The sequence below is a fragment of the Amblyomma maculatum genome, chromosome 1 (genome assembly GCF_055883805.1).
Source record: "Amblyomma maculatum isolate TAMU_Amacu chromosome 1, ASM5588380v1, whole genome shotgun sequence".
Lineage (NCBI taxonomy): Eukaryota > Metazoa > Arthropoda > Arachnida > Ixodida > Ixodidae > Amblyomma > Amblyomma maculatum.
Window position 1 is genome coordinate 296,497,135 of NC_139344.1, and position 22,567 is coordinate 296,519,701.

At 46.7% G+C, this 22,567-nt stretch overlaps 1 protein-coding gene across 4 annotated transcripts in view; it reads left to right on the forward strand.

Annotated features, from left to right (window-relative positions):
• The first annotated feature begins 339 nt into the window (after positions 1–339).
• LOC146206846 (uncharacterized protein ZK1073.1) overlaps positions 340–22,567 on the forward strand; it is a 215,999-nt gene continuing 193,771 nt past the window's right edge. For all 4 annotated transcript variants that reach the window (XM_084591608.1, XM_084591611.1, XM_084591609.1 and 1 more), the window contains exon 1: positions 340–466. In XM_084591608.1, the coding sequence (XP_084447734.1) occupies positions 413–466 (54 nt within the window). In that variant the 5' untranslated portion in view covers positions 340–412. The remainder of the gene's footprint in view (positions 467–22,567) is intronic.

Sequence of the window (22,567 nt, forward strand, 5' to 3'; positions counted from 1 at the left end):
GAGGTGGGTTGAGGAGAATAGTTGGTCGCAGTAATCAATGACAGGGAGGAAGGTTTTTGTCGTTCTGAGCTCATCTGCTTAAAATGCAATCAAATATTACTAGGTGCATGCGCTAATAACCTAAATTGAAGAGAGCCTGAAAATATGTGCACGGAGCCACGTCGAAGCTTGATGGCAGACAGGAGTGCTGTTGGCAGCAGACTCGGCCGTGGCGGATAAAAAACGGCCTGAGGAGACTGGGCGCGTTGTTGACGTGCGCGGCCGCCAGCCGGAGCCGCGGTCGCTGAAGCCGGCGGCGTCGAGAAGGGCGGCGCGGGGCCAGAGTAGTTCGCAGCACTCGTGGCGCATCCTTCCGCTCCGAGCGGCCTACTGACGCGGAGTTGGGTCCAGCAGCCCCCAGCTACGAGCCACCATGTCCGAGCCCGCCGCCAGCCCGGCCCCCGAAGGCGCCCCCGCCGAGACCCAGGTGCGGACCCCTCTTTGTGATTTGTCCGATGCGCAATCGCTCCACCGAGTGTCTGCGCATCGGGCCAGAAAGCGCCCATGGGCCAACAGACCAGGACCCTTGGGCGTCCTTGTCTGCGTGCTCCGTGGGCGGCGGCACAGTGAGCGCAGCGTGTTTTTTCCGGCTTTCAGCGTTAAGCCCCGAACCACCAACATGTGGGCAGTAAAAACGTCAGCAAGCACCAGCAGTGCTGCGTATAAAGAAACGTGCGTCGTCTTCACTAGTGCCGTCGCTCGCGCGTTATTGGTGCCTACAGTACGTGTCTCCTCACGAGCTCTAGCAAATCGCCACCTGTCATGATTGGCGCAGCCATTTTGACCCGCCACCTGCAGCATAAACCTAGCTCTTCCAGTCGCTACAGGCGCCTAAAGAAATCCACAATTTTAAACCGTAAATATTGAAATATTGCCGATCAGCAGTGCAGCGATGCTCGCGCTAGAGTCAGGGAACGCGCGTGTTCACCTACATCTCGTAGGTTTGCACCATGCACTGGCGTGTGGCGCCCAGGAACTGTGAGCGGTTGTTGACCAGCTGGCTGAGGGAATTCCGCACCCTTGAAATCGTAGAGATTTTGGGCTTTGTCGCGCATTGCGTCGCAAGCGAGAGGAGCGTGAGAACGGCGATGAGGGGGACCGGATATGCATTAGGCGGATCATGGCGGCGGGCACCGGCGTCCATCTGTGACCTCTGCTGGCGTGCGACAGTGGCATCCATACTTTAGGGACGGCTTCCTGCTTTCTCCACGATGATCAATGAGAGAGACACAGATCGGATGCTTAGTATTGTGCCACACTCCGCCAGTACATGATGCGCTTCAGCGGCGCGAATGGTCTTCCTGTTTGTTCTCCAATTATGAAAAAAGTTTTACTGCTACCCCGTGGTTACAACGCCACTGACCTGAAGAATGAGCGCCGTGGTATTTGTCGATCGTCGTGCAGCTAGAGCGCTTTTTTCCGCGTCGGTCAATCCTTCAGCAACGAGCGCCGAAAGCTGCAGTCATAACTGACCAGTTTTTTCATTAGTATCTTTTATCATGTTTGGTTGATGAAACACATTTCTCCCATTGTAATTTTCACGGCACCCCAGTAAAAACAGCAAGATCGCCAAGTGTCTGCCTGCCAGTAATTAAAATTGTGATCTTCGAATGATCCAGAATTCCTATGGATAAACAACACACTGTCTCGGCCATAGAAAGGCTCACTTTCATTCATAGTTATTTTTATGTTGGGTTCCTTGACTTTTGGCGGCCGATGGAAAAGAAACACGTCATGAGCGATCACTGAATGTGCACGGCCGATCACGCAGGATTTTAACAAAACATTTCATGGGCAAACATTTCCCAGCGGAAAAGAGGACAGAGAGTGATTCGAGTGTCAGTAGCCAGCTGAGTATGGATCGATATAATTCATCTCTGAGTAGCACACCACTGGTGTGCGGAGGTAGGAATAGATAGCAGCAATAATCTTGCTGAGTTACCCGTTTAATGACTAAATCGGCACTGCGCAGTTAAATAGGAATGAATCTCTCTTCGCGCGCCTATCTCCGAGCTTCGCCTTTCGTAATTCTCCCAGCTCTGTCTTGGCATCCGGTTGTCGTCGTGAGGCAGATCAAAGCGCCTGTTGCACAGTTCAATGTTGTTTTCCATACAGCACTTTATTTGCCGCAGAATTTCCGCATTGTAAGATGGCGTCATCCTTGGCTCATGCAATGCTTGTGCTTATCTTTATGCACGTACCCTTCGGTTAAAAGCCCGTACCAATTTTCTTTCCTGATTCTTTAGCCCAATAGATTTGAAATAGATTATTTTCATTGATTATGATAAATATTAACAATAATCAAATGATAATAACAAACCAAAGTGATAAAAGCTGGCAGTAAAGCGCTTATCTGTGTTTTTCCCCGGAACGGAGAGAAATGCCTGCGCTGGCGGAAGAGACAGCCTCCGCTCTCTGCCACGTTTATGAAATGTGCCATCGACAAACTGTCGCATGGCACGACTGCAGACAACTTGTAGAGGGACCTGACACATTTTCGCTATAAACTGTGTCAGACCCAGAAGACAAAAAAGTTCTTATTGTCATATTCAGTATGAATCAGCTTGCACAAAACTTCACGCGGTAATCCCTTTCTTCGTTCTGTATCTGGGTTAGTAACCGAACGCCTCACGTTGTTTTCAATGCTCTCCTTGCTAGCTGACATACTTATCCTGCACCTGGAAGCTTATTGTGAATTTCACTTTAGAGACGGCCATCAGGTGTTTAGTTACATGTACTTTGATCTCGCTCCTTTAATGTGAAATATGAATTGAAATCGCAGCTGAAAGAAAACGAATGAGTGACGCACGTGGCGGAGAAGGTAGCCGCCACTTTTCGCACAATTCGTTTCGAACATCGCTGAATGATCCAAGACTTGTCCAGTCTGAAGGCCCTTGGCCGACAACGTTTCCATCATCAACAAAAAAAATGATTTTCCAAGTTTCTGCGACTTTGTTTTCGATCCGTACATGCAGTCTGAGGACTTCCGGAAAGAGGACGGCGCTTTTATTATTTCTGTATCGTATTCGGGAACTCACTCCTCCCTTTTTTTTTATAATTTTTATCGCGAAACTTAACACAGTAAGACGTTGCTACAAAAGTCGGTACAACTTCAGAGGCAAAATTAATAATTTCGGTCAAAGTTTCAGAAACGGTAGTCCATCGAATTTCAACTTTGGTTTCTAAATCTGGGCGGCCATTTGGCGATTTTCGCTCATGGCGGCCGCCACCTGTTCCAAACTTTGGGACATTCTTGCAGTGAGGGGACTCAAAACGCGCATCGCTATAAGCAACGCCACCTTTCAGCCCCAGGTGCAAGACAGCGTCGTTGCATTTTGAGCAATTGCTGAAGGAGTTTGTCATGGGTACAGAGGTCACTGGCCCGTGAACGCGACGCCTGAGCTTCAGACGTGGCGTCTCGCTGCTGATCGAGCGGACGAGAGAGTATAGACCTGCGCAGTTGGGTCACCTCGGGAGAGTCCAAATGAGCTTGGACTTTGTTCGGACAGACAGGTGCGTAACGGGGATGTTGCAGAAAGGTGCTCCCAACGTAGCGGCCGGGTGTTCTCTCTGCGCCTCTGGGGCGGCAGCAAGACGTCCTTGCTGGCGCTGCAGGGTCGCTGCGCAGACGGGGTCCGCGCAGGTCCATCGATCGGGGCGGGCGCTGCAGGGCGCGCGCGAAATGGCGGCGCGAAGCACCTGAGGGCCACTTCGGACAGCTGCACTTGAGAGCCAGTCAAAGGCGTGCAAAGGAATCGGCACTACGTTAAATGTCAGCCGCCAGTGCACACAATTTGCCTTCAGCCAGATCCGTCGTTATATTGCCTCCAACAAAGGAAGCGGTCTGTCGGAACTCTTTCCAGGAGCGGCAGTTCTTTCTACTGCGCCGCTAGCTTAGAACGCGCACTTGAGCACTCACGCGGAGAAATCATATTTTCCCATCACGTGTGGGGAGCGTGTTTGTTCGAGTCGAAAATAAACTGAATGTGCCGTCCAAAATCCGACCTAGTGCAGTAACATGTGGCGCTGTTACAGGTGCATCTACCAGCTAAACGAGCATTAGAGTAGCAGAATTCATCCGCATACCTCATAATGTCATATTAAGGGTTAAGCAAATGCAAACAAAAATAGCTTTTTTCGAAGCCCTTAGTCACGAAGTGTTCAGAATTGCCACAATAATAGCACACGTTTATGCAGGCCAGCGTGGAATGAGCAATTCAGGGTCCGCATCTCAACGCGTAAGCATGACCTAACGCACAGGTGACTGAATATATATGTCCCAGAAAAGAGGAAAATGCCGGGCGCAGTGAAAGGATGAAAGCGCCGATATGTTCAGTGCTTGGCTCATAGGCAAGTGCATTGACTCGACATTCCTGAAGACATAACTGTCTGCTTGTTGTTGCTCCATCCTAATAAGGATGACTCATCAGTTGGACGGCAGAGCACCCGACTTGAGGGTCCTGCTTTGACAGCCTCTAAATTGGTATAGAAGGCTTTCATACTGTCTCAGCTGCTGGGGACAAGCTGCCTTTTCCCAGCGAGCATCTCGTGACGCGAGGCGCCGGGAAAGGGACCGCCGGGTTTATTTTTACAATGCCAACGGCTGGGAGAATCGTTCATTTATTTTTGTCCCAGAGCTGACCATGCCGTCGGGGAGACGATGTCAGAGGCGGCGGCTCAGCGAGCGTGGGTTTCGCTCCTGCCGGCACGAAATGAGCGGCAGTCCTCGTGCTCGGCGCACGGGAGGTGGTCGAGAGGCTCAGCGGAAACGGGGTTCAGCTCACGACACCAAGAAACGCTTCGCCAGGTGGTTGCTAACAGTAGCATCCGGCACAAATGAGCCTACCCGACTCCCGCACTGCAGTTTCCACGAGATTCCGCGCCTTGGAAGCGCGTATAAACGAAATTTTGAAGGCGGAATTTACGAGAGACGAAATGAATTTAGAGTCCATTATGTTTACGACCGCCATTTTATTCTGGAAAGCATTGACACGGTGCCTTGTTTAACGTGGACCTTAAGCCAAGTGGTTAAAATCGGAGCCAGCGGGACGAAGTATAGTAACGCAAACTGGCGAGACAACGCACCAGACGGCGTTGCATGAAACAAGCAGCCCACTACTTTGCCAGACACCCATCTTCGCATTGTGGGATATTGCGTGCGGAGGGTCATTGCCGCCCGAAGCCCCCCGCCGCTTTCAAGAGCAGTGTCTCATCTTGAGGGCTCGCGTTTACCTTCGGCCCGTCTTATCTTATCACGAACCTTTTTGCGTCCTGTGATAACGGTTACATCTATATGGCCTATTAGGTGTCGTACATAGAGAATCGCTTGCAATGATGAAGCGAGAATGTAGAGTGAAAGGCTTTCCTCTGTAGGATAAAGTGCCTCCTCTGCACTAACACTTGTCTAAACATTATCCAAGTTTCCCTCAAAGAGAAGATATGTTACTGGGGGAAGCATCCTCGATCAATATTTTCTTCTCTGGCCAGCATAGGTCCACACATTTTCTAACAGTGGGCATTCTATCGTATACATGAACTGCGCACGCCCCTTTATTCGTGAAAGCCTGCGAAACGGCCGTTCATACATGCGCGAAGAACAATTTCTGCCTGAAATGGCATCAAAGCGCCCCGGGAAGAAAAAGAGACCGCACTCTTTGTCCATTCAACAGGCTGCACTTGGGTTCTTAGTCCGCATCATGGCAGTAAAGTCGGCGTGCTCCAAACTGCGCATATAGGCGCACTACCGTGTTCACTTTACTGAAATTGTGTGACGGATTTAACATCCCGAAGCGTGGCATGTGCTGTAAGGGACGGCCAAGTTGAGGGTTCGTGATTCATTCCTACCTCATTAGAGAAAAAGGAAAAACATCTATTTAAACAATGACAGATTCGTGGTTGGTGGTGACAGATTCGGGCGGTGTCCTTAGTCCACGACTCCGTAGGCTGGCGCTATCCTGCGCGCCCGCTACACAGATGCTGGTCTCGGTCTGTAATGGGCAGAGCAGCCACACAAGAGCAAAAAGTTGAGTATTAGTCTTTAATTGGGGACAAAAATATGCAACAGCCCCGCCGCAGTGGTGCAGTGGTTAGAGCGCTTGACCACTGAGGCCAAGGACTAGGGCTCGAATCCCGGGCGCTTTTCTATAAAGGCTAAAAGCTAGGCGCCGGTGTGCTGTGCGATATCAATGCACGTTAAAGAACCTCAGGTGGCCGAATTTCCGGAGCCCTCCACTATGGCGTCTCACGTAACCTGAGTCGCTTTGGGACGTTAAACCCCATAAACCAAACCAACACAACAAATACGCATTTGCCTAGGGTGACAAGGCTAACGGCAGTTTCCCGCCTCATGAGGTCATCGAACCATTGACAGCAATAGCAACTACTCATTAATTAAAGCCGAAATTTTTGTAATAAGCTACATCATACAACATTGCGTAAAAAACAAATTTGTTGATACTGTAAGCGCTGTAGAGGATTTGTGGTTGAGGGTTGCAGGACTCCTTTAGAGATGAGAAGAACGGGTGTGCGCTTACTGGTGGGGTTCTTCAACAGGCATGGCACAGCGCACGGGTGTTTCTATACTTCTCTTGGTATGGAACCCATCACTTTGCATCATCAGCCGAAGGCCAAAGACACTGAGTCACTTTGGCAGGTCTGGAGCCCTTTCCAGTTTGTTCACCGCTGACGCAAAAGCATCCGCGAGACATATCCAGAAGGAGGAAGCGCGTGACAAACCGTTTTACCATACGCGTTGCCCCCACTTAAGCCACTACGCGCTGTGCCAAAAAAGCAATAATTACTATCCGCTTGTCATTTCAGCTGTGATTTCAATGTCTGTAGGTGCCACTCCGATTACGAAAATTTTATTTCGAGAGTCCAGCCAAACCAGCACGCATCGTGCTGTGCCGGAGAAGCTGATAGCCCCGACGAAACAAACAGCTAGCTGGCGAACGCGGTGATGTCTTCAAACTCGCTCTGTTTGCGAGCATAAGAAAAAGGAAAAAAAAATGACAAGCTTCGTGCAATGATGGCCATCCGCTTAATGATATGTTTCTATGGTATGCACATTATTTTGAAAAACTGCGCACCGACTTCTTTTGGACTATCGTACCTCGACTAAATGCACGGCCGGGAAAAAGGATAGCAGCAAAGATTAAGTCTGCATCAATATCAAAAACAAATACTTTTAAGGAATTGCCGATTAATGAGCTTTTGTATCATGCTGGTCTTATGCCGGAGTAAGCGTCTCGGGCCTGCACAGGGGCCATGATCGTAGTGGGCGGTTCAGGATTGATTTCGACCACTCTCTTCAACGTGCGCTGAGATCGCACAGACGTCTTTTGCATTTCGCCTCCGCTGCCGTTCCTTGGGCCCAGTAGCCTAGCGCGAGCCCGTGCTGCCATTTATGCAACAAAAATGACGTCATTTTTCCAGTGGCTTTATTTGTAAGAACTGCATTTAGTACCTCAAAGGTGAGCGTGCCATGAGGGGTGAGATGAAACATAATTTACTAGTTAAGTGGTTTCAAAGATTCGGGGCTGGGATGAAGGAAGGAGTTCCATTCTCTTGCGGTTTGGGCAAATAATGATTTCAGATGCGCAGAAGTGGATTTCTATGGACAGCTTTCCGATGACTGATGCGAAGCTACATGTCGTGAGGAAGGTTGATAATTAATGGAATGCTTGAAGAGGGAATCATAAATCTTGCGGCAAAGTCTGGCTTTTGACCAATGGAGAGGTGTAATTTTCATTTCAGAAGTGTAATCCGGAGCTTCGTTGCCATAAGAACGCTGCAGCGCGCGTACTTTGCTCTCAAATTGTGGGAGGGTTGCTCAATTACGGGGTTCACCTCCAGCCATGAGTCAACTCTCCTGTTAAGCCAATGTGTGGACCAATTTTCCCAACAAAAATTCAATTTGCGCGTCCCATGCCTAATATTATACAATTTTCCTCGCGCATCGCGGTTGACGCGAGAACGAGGAAAGCTGCGAAAGAATTGCGGCTGCAACGCATCTCAGCTAACATGCCAAGAGCCCGAAATACACGTTCTCCTTGCGCGCGTGTTGTCACCTTGGCGACCATGGTTGCGCTGGCTGGCGAGCCGCGCTCAAAAGAAAAGGTTGTAAGAAACAGGAAATTCACACAAATTGATTGGACAGAAGTGCTCGGGGTTGTTCTTTGCGCAGCCTTTCCCGCACCGAGATATTACTGAAGCGAGTGTCGCGCTTTTAAGCGTTGCAGCCTGACAACAAATGCATCCCGCCATGCAAAGTGAAATCTACTGCTTCTTACCAAATTACGGACGCATGATTTACGCTTCAGTTTTTACAGTGACTGAGGTAATCAATGATGTTACGCTCATATGGTTAATCAACATATACGAATCTCGCTGCTTTAGGTAGCTGGGTCGAGTGTTGCTTTGAAAAAGTCGGTAAAGTAGAAGCTGGGTTGATATACGAAGGCACGCCCTCGAACCCTGCAGACACGTACTGTTAATTTCCTTTAGGTTTGGGGCAAGGGGCAACAATAGGGTGAATATTACAACTTTAAAGTTAACATTTAATTGCTGGCCATGATTGAAATTCAGGGCGTCTTTTTAAACGTCTACAAATTTTTTGCTTGAAAATGGTGAGAGATACGTGGGTGTGTTTGTGTAGGCGAAGAAGCTCAATATTGAGGTTACCAACTTTTTATTTTAGCACAAATAGTACATTGCAAGTCTGAAAGCCGTCAATACAAAAAGCCAAATTCTTTCATTTTTTTAATCGCCAACACGGTTCCAAATATTGAATGTCAAAAATGCGTATTTGAAATATTGTTTACTTGACTTTCACGCGGCACATTTCTAAAATCGGGTCACGGCGCTTAGTATCATCGCGAAAATAACTATAACTGCTTGACTCGCATGCTGCGTCAGCGGCATCAGTCAATCACTGCTATCTCTTCGCCGCGCAACGTTCGTATGGGCCCACGCACTGCCTCCCGCAACCTCCCGATAACTTATTTGCTCTCTTCGTTTCTCCGACAACGAAGTTTCTTTAATGACAGCCAAGAACTGTTGGGGGAGGATTTCTTGAAAAAATACGTGTGAAAAATTTAAAAAAAAGTTGTCTGTAATTGTATACATACATATCTTGCTCGAAATTTTTGCCTCAATTCATTGAAAAGGTGAAACAGCTTATGAGCTGCGCTCAAATTTCGCATTAGGAAGTAGCATAATTGTCGGTAATTTTTTTTCCTTTTGTTTATTACGTTGTTGGATTTTCTGATTATGCTAATTTTGCGTTTTCTTGTTCCGCCGCATTTGGATACTTCTTGGCTATTTAGATTTTTGCGCATTTCTTGTTTTTTGTTTGTTCACTTCCTCGTGTCAGATGTTCCTTCTTGTATATTCATGTTTGGTTTTTTACCACCCCCTATGCAATATCCTCATGACGAGGGCCTTTAGAGGTTTCTTGGAATAAATAAATAAAGACAATAAGCTATGCAGCCACAGACAACAACACAATATTGACACATGGTAGCAAAGTTGAAATGCAAGGCGGAAACAGCCGCAAAGGTGCAAAATGAGCAACAAGGAAATGCTTGGGATGTTATTAACTATTTATGTAATATGCTCGTACTGCCTGTGTTAAACTCTAAGTAATTGAAAAGTTTGAGCTGTGATATTTGCGTCTTGTTTCAGGCAAACATTGGCATTTAAAGAATCAGCCTAGAATTAATTCTCATTAGGTTTATGTGAACTATCAAGGCAATTTGATTTTCCTTCAAAAAAAGGACATATATTTAACAGCGTTTTCTTTTAAGTGGCAATTCGTTGATGCATGAGCTCAAACAGCGTGAACTTAGTACGAGCGCGGAGTGTTCGTATTCTGATTATTTCAGTTGGTGAATAAATATAAGCTTCATTAGTTTTAAACTAAATATTGTCGGGTTCTTTACCGCGGCAAGGCGATCATTTGAAGCCCATGCCAGTGAGAGTACATCCACGCTTGTGCAGTCGGGATAGTGGCTGCCCGTTAAGAAGGTCGCGCGGTCGGGCGCAAAGGCTTTTCTTCACCCGCCGTTTCGAACGTCGTTCTGGGCGGACGTAGCCGGACGAGCGTTTTTCCTCGTGGCTGTTTTCGGCGCGGATTCTGGACGTTCGGCGTGAGTTCCCAGCTATCGTGTTGCCTCTTTTGTTTGGTGGAAATTGTTCACCCTTTCGCAGTTTTTTTTTTTTTTGTCGCTTCAGCAGCGAGCATTCTTTTGGTGGCTGCCGAGAGTATACCCGGTTCATACGCCCTGGTTTCTGGTTGTTCGTCGTGCGGAATGCAATTCGCAGACCCGCCCCCTTCCGCGAAGGCGGGGGCCTTCAATAATTATTAGAGTAATGGAGCCAAAGAAACCCAGAAAAACAAATGCGATCTAAAATCGGGAAAGATACGTGTGAATGCGAAGGGAAGGAGGACAACCGCCCTTAAATGCAGCGGAGTGCGCTCCGAGATCAGCAAAGCATGCACCAGGGGATGCGAGAAACTAAAAACATTCCGTGGGGAAATAGGCGGCTGCAGAGAGTCAGTTTGAGGAATACTGTGCAGTGGGCGTGGATGATGGTAGCATCGTCAATGGGGATTAATAATGTGATAATAATAGTCTACTCTTTACAGGTATGAATTATGTTGATGATGCTGCGAATCAGCGCCCTATGCTGCCTGCAGGCTTTTAACCTAAACCGTTTGTGTATCACCTTTTGAGGTTGAGGCTACTTGATGTCCTCCTTGAAATATTCTCCATGATCACTACCGCTGCTCAGGGGCTGTTTGTTTTGCGACGCGCGTTGAATTTATGCTTGATGAAAAGCGACGCGAACGCCCCCTAGCTACGGCGTGCGTGACACATGTTGTTCTGAGTCCATTTTCCTGTACTGACTGGTTTCTGAGTGCCAAAATGGCACCGCAAGGGCCCCGAACTGATTTCAGCCAGCCTGGTATTTTCGTACATTCTTTTTTTTTTTGGGACCCATTACCGGAAAAATGATACAGAGCCACCTTGGCAGGTTTGGCTGGCTACGACGCCTAAAAGTGGCGCTTACGTCGAAGAAGGGTTCGATGCCTGTGCGGAGACAACACTGACCCAGATTGAACACGCGGAGTCCAGCTCAGAAGGCGGCACTGCTTTATGAGAAAGGGGCTAAGGTACCTCCATGCTGAAATCCCCCTCGACAGTGAGCACCGCTTACCTTCTTGTCCCTGTAGAAAACGAGGAAGCTTACTGAGTAAACAAACATCAGGGGCCTCGTGGAATAAACCGGGCCAGAAATGGTGTCGGCTGGCTGAGGCATGCTCATCAAACATAATTCCCGGTGACTGGAAGCAGTGAAAACGTGGCGGTGTTATGAATAGGTGTGCATCGGGTGACTCTCTTTTCAAGAGACAATGGGCCGGTTGCTACGAGTCATGAAATCAGGTCATATGGAGGGTCCCCAGATTGCCACCCCCTGTTACGTTTTCCTGCCTCTGACGTCGAAACCATGCCCTGGTGAGTGGACGGCACCCCATGAGGCAGAGCCGCACAACCTTGGTGCCCTCCCCGTCCGGCGAAATGGCCGGAAACGGAGCCAGGAGGATCAATAATTGGAGAAAAACTCGCTATCCCCATATCCTATCCAAATGCCAGCAACCACTTTCCTGTACCTTTGACACATCCTCACCTGCTACTTCCCAGGGGAAATCAGGGCAATCTTCCCGAGCGATCAACTGCGGGAGGCTATTTTAGTGATACGTGGCGACAAGCGAGAAGACAGCACAACTTGGCGACAAGAGGAAAGATGATTTAATAGCTGGGAGGGCTCCTCTCACGCCACTGCCGATCTTCGAAACATGGGCCACCGAGCGATCGTTCCGATCGGTTGCTTAACGTCGAGGATGCCTTTGCGGTGAGGATGTCGAAGGAAAGATACAAGAGAAGGATTTGCTTGCCCCCATAATGACTGATGCTTGTGTGATCTGCCTTCCCAGGAACTTTTCAGCCATCTGCCATCAAGGCATCCATAGGGTCGATGGCTCGAGGTCGCGTCGAACGGCTTGGCGGGGGTTGCATGTTAGTGTCCTTCGGATCATTGGTCTGTTGTCGGCTCTGGTCATCGACGACGTCCCCGGGCTCCCGGCTGACGATCCCGGCTTACGGATTACGTCGACGCTCCAAGGCGAAAATAGGGATGACGTACCCCGTGCCTCCAACCAAAATGACACATGGCAACAAGCGAGACGAAAGGGCGAAAGGTGATCTAATGGCTGGCCTATTACGAAGGCGCGCTCTATCGATCTTCTTCTTTCCACCCCTTATGTTTCGCCTACGGGTGCCGAATTCATCACTTAGCCTTCGAGACTATTCCCTATATTTCGCTAATCGGCTTACGCCTGCGATACAGCAGTGGTGCAGTACTACACTCTCTTACGCCGAAGAGCTAAAAACCTCGCGGAGGGGACACTCAGAAGCATTGACCAAATATTGAATTTGCAAGCGGTGATAAGAAAGCAATAACCTGCTTCATTAGAGATGACCTCTTTCAATAGCTGCCGCCATGCTTGAATTAAATTTGATGAAGAGACGAGTGACGAGACAGGACGCACGGAAATTACACGACCATTGTTTTCCGATCCCCTGCTCTCACATGCAGGTCTCCCCCACATGTACATGTCTATTCTGCTGGCGCTGTTGTCATATGTGCGTGATGAGCACCAGGAATGTATTTCTTCTTTTGCCCCGTGTGCATCCCCGGTTATGAAGCTTTGCGGCATTGATTTTCCTTGTACAGCCTTCGTTGGAGCAACAGCAGCTATAGGCTTCCTTTGCGGGGAAAGTCCGGAGGTGGAAACGTTCTATAAATCTAAATCCGGAATGAGCGAAGCACCACCGCGTCTTCGTACATTCGTTTTGCCACCTGCTGCGGCGATTTCCCGTTTACCCCCTTCATCGCACTCCGCGCACTCACCCAGCAGCTGCTGCTCATGCACTCACGCAAGAATCAAAACAGGGATTTAATGGCCTTTGGTCTGATGAGAAGGCACTGGCAGCCAGTGTTTGAAAGGCGATGTAGATTTTTTTTCTAACGGTGTAATTACTAAACGACTGAGCATGCGCCGGTGGCCATTTGGCCGCAGTCCAGCTTTCTTTGTTTATATCCATAACCCGTCGTTTGCTTCCTTTAGGATGATCCACAGAGTCCAAATAGAGCAAGGAAATTAAAGGGGAGTGCCTTTCGACAAACTAAAGTTCGGCTTTAAAAAATGATCCCTACGGTCGCTTGGGGGTTCACTTTGGGGGTCCCCTTTCTCAAATCGTTGTTGCCATCGCATTCTACTTTCGAACCCTGGCGTCTTCGTACTGCAACCCAAGAACTGCCAATTTCTACCACTTGACCACGCTAATTTCTTTTAAATTACGTCACTACGTGTAACGTCATGACTTGAACACGGCCCCTCGGCCAGTCAAGATTTTCCAGTCCCGTCAAATCCGTGTTTAAAGCTTAACAGGAACATTGACTCTTTCTCCTTATAAGGATGCTCATCATTCTTCCGGTCACGTTTTCTGGTATTATATTACCCTAGAATTCTGGCGAGTGTAGGAAGGCTGCAGTTTTCCAACAAAAAACACATTGGTGCATGAAAAAGCGGCAAAGCAAGTGTTGGTGGCATGCTATTTGGAACTGTGCTGCATGTACGATTTTATTTTGCTTGGATATATCCCCCCCCCCCTACTGTAATGCCTAACGGCGCTGTGGGATTATGCATAAATAAAATAAAATAAAAAGTACTCGTATGTTACGCTCTAGAAGGGACCCATGTATTAACATCGTAGTAAGATTATGAGCACGTTTTTGCTTTCTTTCCTGACGGACACAAGGGGCTTGTTGCGTGTGCTTAGAGTGAATATCCTGCACTGTCCAGGCAGCCGAATGACAATTTATCTTGTTTGGTTTAGAGGGTTTGGCGTACCAAAGCGGCGTCGGCTGTGAGGGACCCCGCAGTCGAGTGTTGATGAGAATTCTGATTAGCTGGCGCTCTTTAAAGACGGGCGCCTGCCTCCATCGCAACGACGCCGCCGTGTCATCGGGATTAGTAGTCATGAGGCCTGGGGATGTATAATTTCCGGAAAAAGCCAGAAAAGGCCCGTATCGAAAATTTTGAAAATTATGAATCAAAACGTGTAGCTACATTGAAACAGCAAACAGTCTTTTTTCCTAGCCGTTTGCTGCTCGCGCATATGTTGGGCCTCTTTTATGTAATTAGAAAAAGACATAAATGACGTTTTTCGTGGTTCTAGAAGGTTCCTGCTATATGTGTTGTAGCCTCCTCAGCCTCATGTGAGAGTAAGTGGTCGAACTTGGGTTTTGTTCACATCAAGAGCAGGACTATGCTCAAGGGAATGCAGAAGCTGTTCTTCATGCATTCTGACAAGTGTGATGAGCAGCAGCGATTCGGAGTAGTGCGAGGGAACCACCTGGCCTTGTTTTCGTGCCTCCGATATTTTTCAGTTGTGATTTGTTTTTCTCTACTGAAATGGTTCAGTCTACATTAATTTCAACACTATAGTTCGCAACCGGTGTTTTATTCGCATGGGACAAATTCGGGCCCAAGATGTTTTTTTTTTTTTTTGCTTAGATAGTACGCGCCCGCTGTATAGTCTGCAGGGATGAATTTCAGTTAAAACGGGATTTTTTTAGATGTGAGCAAGAGTACACAATGGATAAGTAATCATTGCATTGTCAGACAATTTAACCGGGCGTTTTATTATACCGCAATGATTTCATGTCTAAACTCATTAAGATTAAGCTGCCGAGAAGGCTTTTCGTCTTTTCAGAGCCATTGCAAACATTCTGACTGTGCCAGCTTTGGCGTTACACCTATATTTATGCATACCTGAATAAATTATTTACTTGTGTGCATTGGGTTTTGCTCATATACTCACAAATAGAAGCACTGGAAAGCAACCAATCTGCTTCCGCGACAGCATTTGCCTGCATTCGAAGGTGATTTCATATCGGAGCTGACTTTGCTATTTCATTTGGCACAGTAACGTATGTCACAGGTGCCCACTGGAGGCACGCCCCCCCCCCCCCCCTCTCACCCCTTCCCTTATTTTTTTTTAATTCATAGCCCTCAGTAGGCTGCTCCCGCTCTTACAGACGATCTGAACGACTAAAATCACGTGTATAGTCCTCACACATGGATTAGTGCACATGATGCAAAATTTTAGATTTTAAACATGTGAACCCTGTGCACTAAAGCGCAAAAATTCGATCTGCCATACTTTTTTTTTTCATTTCTTTTTTATTTTCACAGTCAGTCTTAAATTAGTTAATAATACATTTTAATAATATATATAACTTTGGAAACTAGATCTGCCAAATTTCTTGTTTTTTCTACTGCCTGGTTTGTTCCAGTCGTTTTACAAACACGTCCAAATGGGCTTTTTACATTACAGTTAGTTCTCTTCTACTGTTTCAGTTTTATGTAATTTTTCGATACATCAAACAAGTGATGAAATATACAGGCCACATTTCTGTATGTTCCTCTTATTATTATTATTGTCTTCACCTTGACATCTTCCAAAGCTCGCTGTCTTCATTTATATTGGACGTTCGTAGCTTTGTGCTCTAAACTGTATTTATCACATATAATTTCCACTTTCTAGCCTAAGTATTGTATTTAATTTACTTCACGTTTTGCTTTTTCTCCTGTTCAGTGCTGTTTTCAGTATCTTGTACTGCTTTTTATCCCTTTCTTATTTATATTTTAACTGTAAACTTTATTTTCGAATCTTACTGTCCCGCGTTCAATTCTATATTTTTATTGTATTTCCATGTATTTCTAGCCTGTGTTTTAAGTACCACGCACTTGTTGTGCCTGGAACGGTTGTTTATTTTATGTATATTTCTATATCACTGTAATCAATGTCAGTTATTTGCTTTTTTTTTCTCTATCTATTTTTTTTTCGTGATGTGCTGTACAATTCTCTGGCTGTGCATCTAAGGACATGCTACTCATTGATTTCTTCCTTTTCGTGACACTTTTCGTCTCAGTTTCATTTCATGCGTCGTTTGTTTCTTCTTTTGTGCTCACTCTGTGTGTGTGTAAAACTTGTGTGTGCATTGTCATTTTCTTTTTGTGCTACAGCACGAAGACCACATGGTTGTTCCTGCGCACATTAAACAAAGATTGATTGATTGATTATTATTATTATTATTATTATTATTATTATTATTATTATTATTATTATTATTATTATTATTATTATTATTATTATTATTATTATTATTATTATTATTATTATTATTATTAGTATTGTGTTTTCCCCCCAAGATGGCGCCCAGTAAGGACGCGTGTGCGCTGTGCTCTCGCCCGTTCTATGGCAAGCAGCTGTTTTTACGCTGTGCCGACTGTGCGAAACGTGTTCACACGAAGTGCGTCACTGGGGCGGATGATGAGCTGCAACTCTTCAAGTCCGGCTCTCAGCCATTCGTGTGCAATTTGTGTGCGTCGTCTTCGTCTGACGGTGCTAGGCTTAACGACGGTGGTGCGCCGGCAGCTACGTTCCTTTCTCCCATCGCCCCGCTCCTGTCCAGCCACCCGACCGGTTTTCCCCCTTCAACCGCGACCGGCGAACATGGCGGTGAGTTTGCCTCGCTACGGGCTCTCATCCTCGACGCGCTTGAGGGAATCTCTTTTCTGAGCGATGAGGTTGCCCAGCTACGGGAGGAGAACGAGCGCCTTCGTGAGGAGAACTCGCGGGCTTTCGTACAACAAGCCGAGGTCATTGCCTCTCTACGTGCCGATGTTCGCGGCCTACGCCAGGAGCTTGCGCGGCGCGCTGCTTCGCAGTGTGAGCGCCCTCTCGTCGTTTCCGTGGGCAATCCTACCCGTGAGGAGCATCCGTCTGTGGACTACTCCGCCGCTCTTCATCGAGGGATGACTCCCGGCGATATTGCCTGTTCATCTTCTGCCTCTGCTCCTCCCCGTGCGGTTAACTCACCCAGTGCGATGAAGAAGCACCGAAGTCGAGCCATTACTGGCGCATCGAGCCCTTCTGTCCTGAACGTTGCCATTTACCAAAAGAAGCGTCCGAAGACTGTTTTCGTCTCTAAGCTCAGTCCCAAAACAACATCGGTAGACCTTACCAACCATCTAAAGTCAGTGAATATTACCCCCATTTCCTGCCGGCAGCTGAAAACAAGGTACGACTCCTACTCGTCCTTCCATATTGAAGTTGATGAAGAATCCTGCATTAAGCTTGTTGAGCCTCCGATATGGCCGATGGGTTGCATATACAAGGACTTTCGTGGGAAGCTTTACGACGATATGCTGCATCCCTCAGAACCGACACTAAATTGCAGTGGCCCCTAATTTGGACATCTATTACCAAAACGCCCGAGGTCTTCGGACTAAGGGATCTGAATTTTTTTCCAGCGTTTTGTCCTGTTGTTATACTGCTGTTGCGGTTACCGAAACCTGGCTGTCAAGCGATATTCCTTCCAATGATTTCTTTCCAAATAATTACTCTGTTTTTCGTAGCGACTGCCTTGAAACAGGACCCAAACAAAGAGGAGGTGGAGTGCTCATTGCTATTGACAGTTCTGTGAAGTGTGTTCGACGTTCCGATCTGGAAACTGTTGAAGAATGTGTGTGGCTTGAGCTCACCTTAAATCGATATGAAAATCTTTTACTTGCAGCTTTCTACATTCCTCCGAATCTTCCTCCTCCAGCCTATGATAATGTTCTGCTCTCAATCGAACATGTTATAACCTGTCATAGCAAACACAAACTTCTTATTTTAGGCGATTTTAATACTCCAGGTATCAACTGGAAATCATTTATTTCTTCTCTCAACAATCATTACATATTAAGTAAGTGTAACACTCTACTTGATTTCATAGCCTTAAACTCTTTGCAGGAACACAATTTCAATGAAAACTGCTGTGGTAATATTCTTTACATCTGTCTATCGAATTTCGAAAGTGTTCGAGTCTCGAGTTCAGACATACCACTGACTCGCTGTGACAAATTTAACCCTCCACTTCTAGTTACTACTGCTGTCTCTGCCTCACTTTCTACTAATTCAGATCGTGTGAGCAATTCGCCCCGTTTCGCGTATGCTTATGGTGATTATGTCGGTCTTTTCAATTTCTTCTCTTCCGTCGACTGGTCCCTTTTAAATGACATTATTGATTCAGGCGGACAAGTCAGTCGCTTCACTGAAATAGTTCTTGATGGTATGCGTCGGTACATACCTTTGCATACTCCTACGTGTAGGAAGTTCCCTTCTTGGTTTTCAAGGGAACTAATAACGGCGTTAAAACTCAAGGAACGGGCCCATCGTAAAGCGAAACGCCCTGGGTTTCACAATTGGGCAGACGAGTTTCGCTCTTGCGTTCTCTTTCCAAACGCTTATGCAAGCGGGACTACGACTCCTATCTGAAGTCTTTAGAGAGGAGTGCCTCAAATCGTCTTAGTCAGTTGTGGCGTTACGTTCCCAAGCGTTCCACTAAATCAGATTTGAGTATCAGCTTAGTTGACTCTCAGGGGTCGGAAATTCGGGATGTTGCCAACGCTTTTGCCCAACGTTTTTCCTCCGTTTCCAAACACCCACATTGTGATTCCTTTTGCCTCCCATCTGGTGCACTACCTAATTCCGTTCTCTTTTGACGAGGAGTTGATAACTGAGAGTCTTAGGCGTCTGAGACCATCTGTGTCTCCTGGACCTGATGGCATTCCAGCCGCCATAATAAAAGCCTTCAGTTATATCTTTGTACCAGTACTGACTGCCATATTTAATAATTGCTTAAAAAATGCTGCCTTTCCTAGCGTGTGGAAAATGGCACGCGTTTTTACTGTCTTAAAGTCTGGAAACAAATCTGATGTTTCCAATTATAGTCCGATTTCTCTTCTATGTGCAACCTCTAAGCTTTTCGAAGTAGATAACTGTCTTGTCGTGGCGGAGGGGCTTGCGAAACTCGATGAAGTCGTGAGCTCTGCTGCGTAGGGCCACCCAAGGTAGACAGGGCACGGCAGATAGTTCTGACAAAATGTGATTCACTGGAGAAGGTAACGGCAACCCACTCCAGTATTTCCTGCCAAGAAAACCCTATGGCCAGTCACAATAGCATTAATGATATGGCGCCGGAAGATGAGCACCCCAGGTTGGAAGGCGTCCCACATGTTACTGGGGATGAACAAAGGGCGATTCCTAGCAGCTCCAGGACGAATGAAGCGGCTGGGCTAAATCCAAAAGGACGCTCAATTGTGGATGTGTCGGGAAGCGACCGGAAAGTCCGATGTTGCAAGGAGATATATCACATAGCAACATGGAATGTAAGATCTATGACGCAAGTTAAACTGGATGTCGTCAAGCGAGAAATGGACAGATTGAGCATTGATATCTTGGGTATCAGCGAGCTCAAGTGGACTGGAATGGGAGAATTTAACTCCGGCGACCATTATGTCTTTTATTGTGGGCACGAATCTAAGAGATGGAATGGGGTCGCTCACATAGTAAACAGAGGAATAGGCAAAGCAGTGCTAGGGTACAACCCCAAAAACGACCGAATGATTTAACTTCAGATCCAAGGTCACTCTTTCAACATAACAGTTATCCAAGTCTATGCACCAACCACTACTGCTGAAGAAGATGACGTTGAGAGATTTTATGCGGACCTACAATGCCTTTTAGAGCGCACTCCATCATCAGACGTCGTTGTTCTCATAGGAGACTGGAATTCTAAGGTCGGGAGTAAAGAAATATCCGGAATTATAGGCAAGTTCGGTCTTGGCGAGCCAAATGAAGCTGGGAAGAGGCTAGTAGAGTTTTGTCAAGAAAACAACCTGACCATAGCGAATACTCATTTTCAACAGCACAAGAGGCGCCTGTACACATGGACTTCACCGGACGGTCTGTACAGGAATCAGATCGATTATATTCTTTGCCGGCAGAGATGGAGAAGCGCTATACGAGCAGTAAAAACAAGGCCTAGGGTCGATTGTCGCACCGATCATGAGCTTCTTGTTGCTAAAATTAAGCTTCGATTGAGAAAACGCAGAAAACTAGAAGGCTTTTCAGGAATGATCTGGATCAAATTCCATCAGAATATGCTGTGGAAGTGAGGAATCGATTTCAAGAATTAGATCTAGAATACAGAAAGCCTGAAGAGATGTGGACTGATGTTCGTGATATAATACAAGAAGTTGCTACTAAGGTAGTTTCAAAGCAAAAAAAATGCAAGAAAGCAAACTGGTTATCTGGAGAGGCTTTGCAAATAGCTGTGGAAAGGAGGATGGCAAAAGGTTTGGGGGAAAGAGAAAAATACAAGGTTCTCAATGCGGATGTTCAAAATAGCAAGGAGAGATAAGAATATCTTTCTGAACATACAGTGCCAAGCAGTTGAGGACAACAGCCAATTAAGGAACACAAGAGCTCTGTATAAGACAATCAAAGATATCAAAGGAAGCTTCTGTGCTAAGCTGGGCGTGATAAAGGACAAACAAGGCAAGGACCTCACTAAAGCCTCAGAGATAAAGAAGACGTGGCAGGAATACACAGAAGAACTGTAGAAGAAGGACCCGGATGTGCAAACCCAACATAAGGCGGTTGTGATTACTGATCTCGACCCGGGCATCCTGAAGAGTGAGGTGGAATGGGCCTTAGCCAACCTTTCTAAGAACAAAGCTAGCGGAATTGATGGTATTCCAGCTGAGTTGCTTCAAAAGCTCAACCATGACGCTGTTAACATTCTGCATATATTGTGTCAGAAGATTTGCACAACCCTGCAGTGGCCACAGGAATGGAGGAGGTAAGTTTACATCCCCATTTCAAAGAAAGGCAGTGCCAAAGATTATTCTAACTACCGCACGATCGCGCTTATTTCGGATGCTAGCAAGATGATGTTGAAAATCCTCCAAGGTAGGCTGCAGCAGTATGTGGATCGGGAGCTTCCGGACGTGCAAGCTGGGTTTTGCAAGGGCAGGGGAACTAGAGACCAGATTTCCAACCTTCGCTGGATCATGGAAAAAGCAAGAGAGTTCCAGAAACCCATCTACTTCTGGTTTATTGATTATGCGAAAGCGTTTGACTGCGTAGATCACAGCAGATTACGGCGAGCTCTGCAAGAGATGAGAGTTCCAATTCACCTCATCTGTCTCCTCAAGAACCTGTATGAAGGGCAAGAGGCCACAGTCAGAACTGGGCATGGTCTTACTGATTGGTTTCCGATTGAGAAAGGAGTGAGACAAGGCTGCATACTGTCGCCCTGCCTATTTAATCTACCATATGCTGAGTGCATCATGAGGAAGGCCGGTCTGGACGAGTCTTCAGCTGGAGTGAAGATTGTTGGAAAATGTATCAACAACCTTAGATATGCGAATGATACCACTTTAATGGCAGAAAGTGAAGTGGAACTCAGAGACTTCTGATGCTGGTACAAGAAGAGAGTTAGAACTTTGGGTTTAAACTGAACATTAAAAAGACAAATATCATGGCATCTTGCCCTATCAAGTCCTGGAGCATCAAGGGACAAAAAGTGGAAGCTTTGACAGATTTTCTCTTCTTGGGCTCCAAGATTATCCCGGAAGGAGACTGCAGCCACGAAATTAGGAGACGCCTGCTTCTGGGAAAGAGAGTCATGGTTAGCCTTGACCGCCTAGTAAAGAGCAGAACATTAGTCTGCCAACCAAGATCCGTATAACTCGTGCTATGGTCTTTCCAGTTGTGATGTATGGATGCGAAATTTGGACTGTGAAGAAGGCTGACCGCCGAAGAATTGACGGGTTTGAATTGTGGTGCTGGCAGAGACCCTTGAGAGTTCCTTGGACTGCCAGAAGATCCAATCAGTCGATATTGTCGACCATAAACCCTGACTGCTCATTGGAGGGTCAAAATCTAAAGTTAAAGCTCAGCTACTTTGGTCATCTGATGAGAAGAGAGGAGTCGCTGGAGAAAGATTTGATGTTGGGAAAGATTGAGGGTCGCCGGATAAGGGGTAGGCAGCGAAAGCGATGGTTAGATGGCATCCTCGAGGCGCTGCAGATGAAGTTATGTGATGTTAGGAAAATAGTGAGAGACCGGAAAGCTTGGCGTGACATGGTCCATAGGGTCATGAAGTCGGACATGACTGATCGACTGAACTGAACTGAACTTGCACAGCATACTTTCCTTCCATTTCAAACATGTCATCATACGGAATCAACTTGGCTTCATGTCGGGTCGCTCTACTTCTACCAACCTAGTCGCGTTTATGACGTATGCCTCTGCAGCAGTCCTTCAGATAGGTCAGGTTGATACTGTGTACTGTGTTATGAGCAAAGCTTTCGATGTTGTTACTCACTCACTACTTTTTGAAAAGCTTCTACTCTCTGGCGTCAAAGTCTCACTCGTCGCCCTCCTACGCAACTACCTCCTTGATCGCTTCTGTTTTGTCAGTGTCCATGGACAGACCTCTTTCGTTTACCCTACAAAAAAAAAAATTACGGATATTTCATTATCGCTTTCCTTGCGCA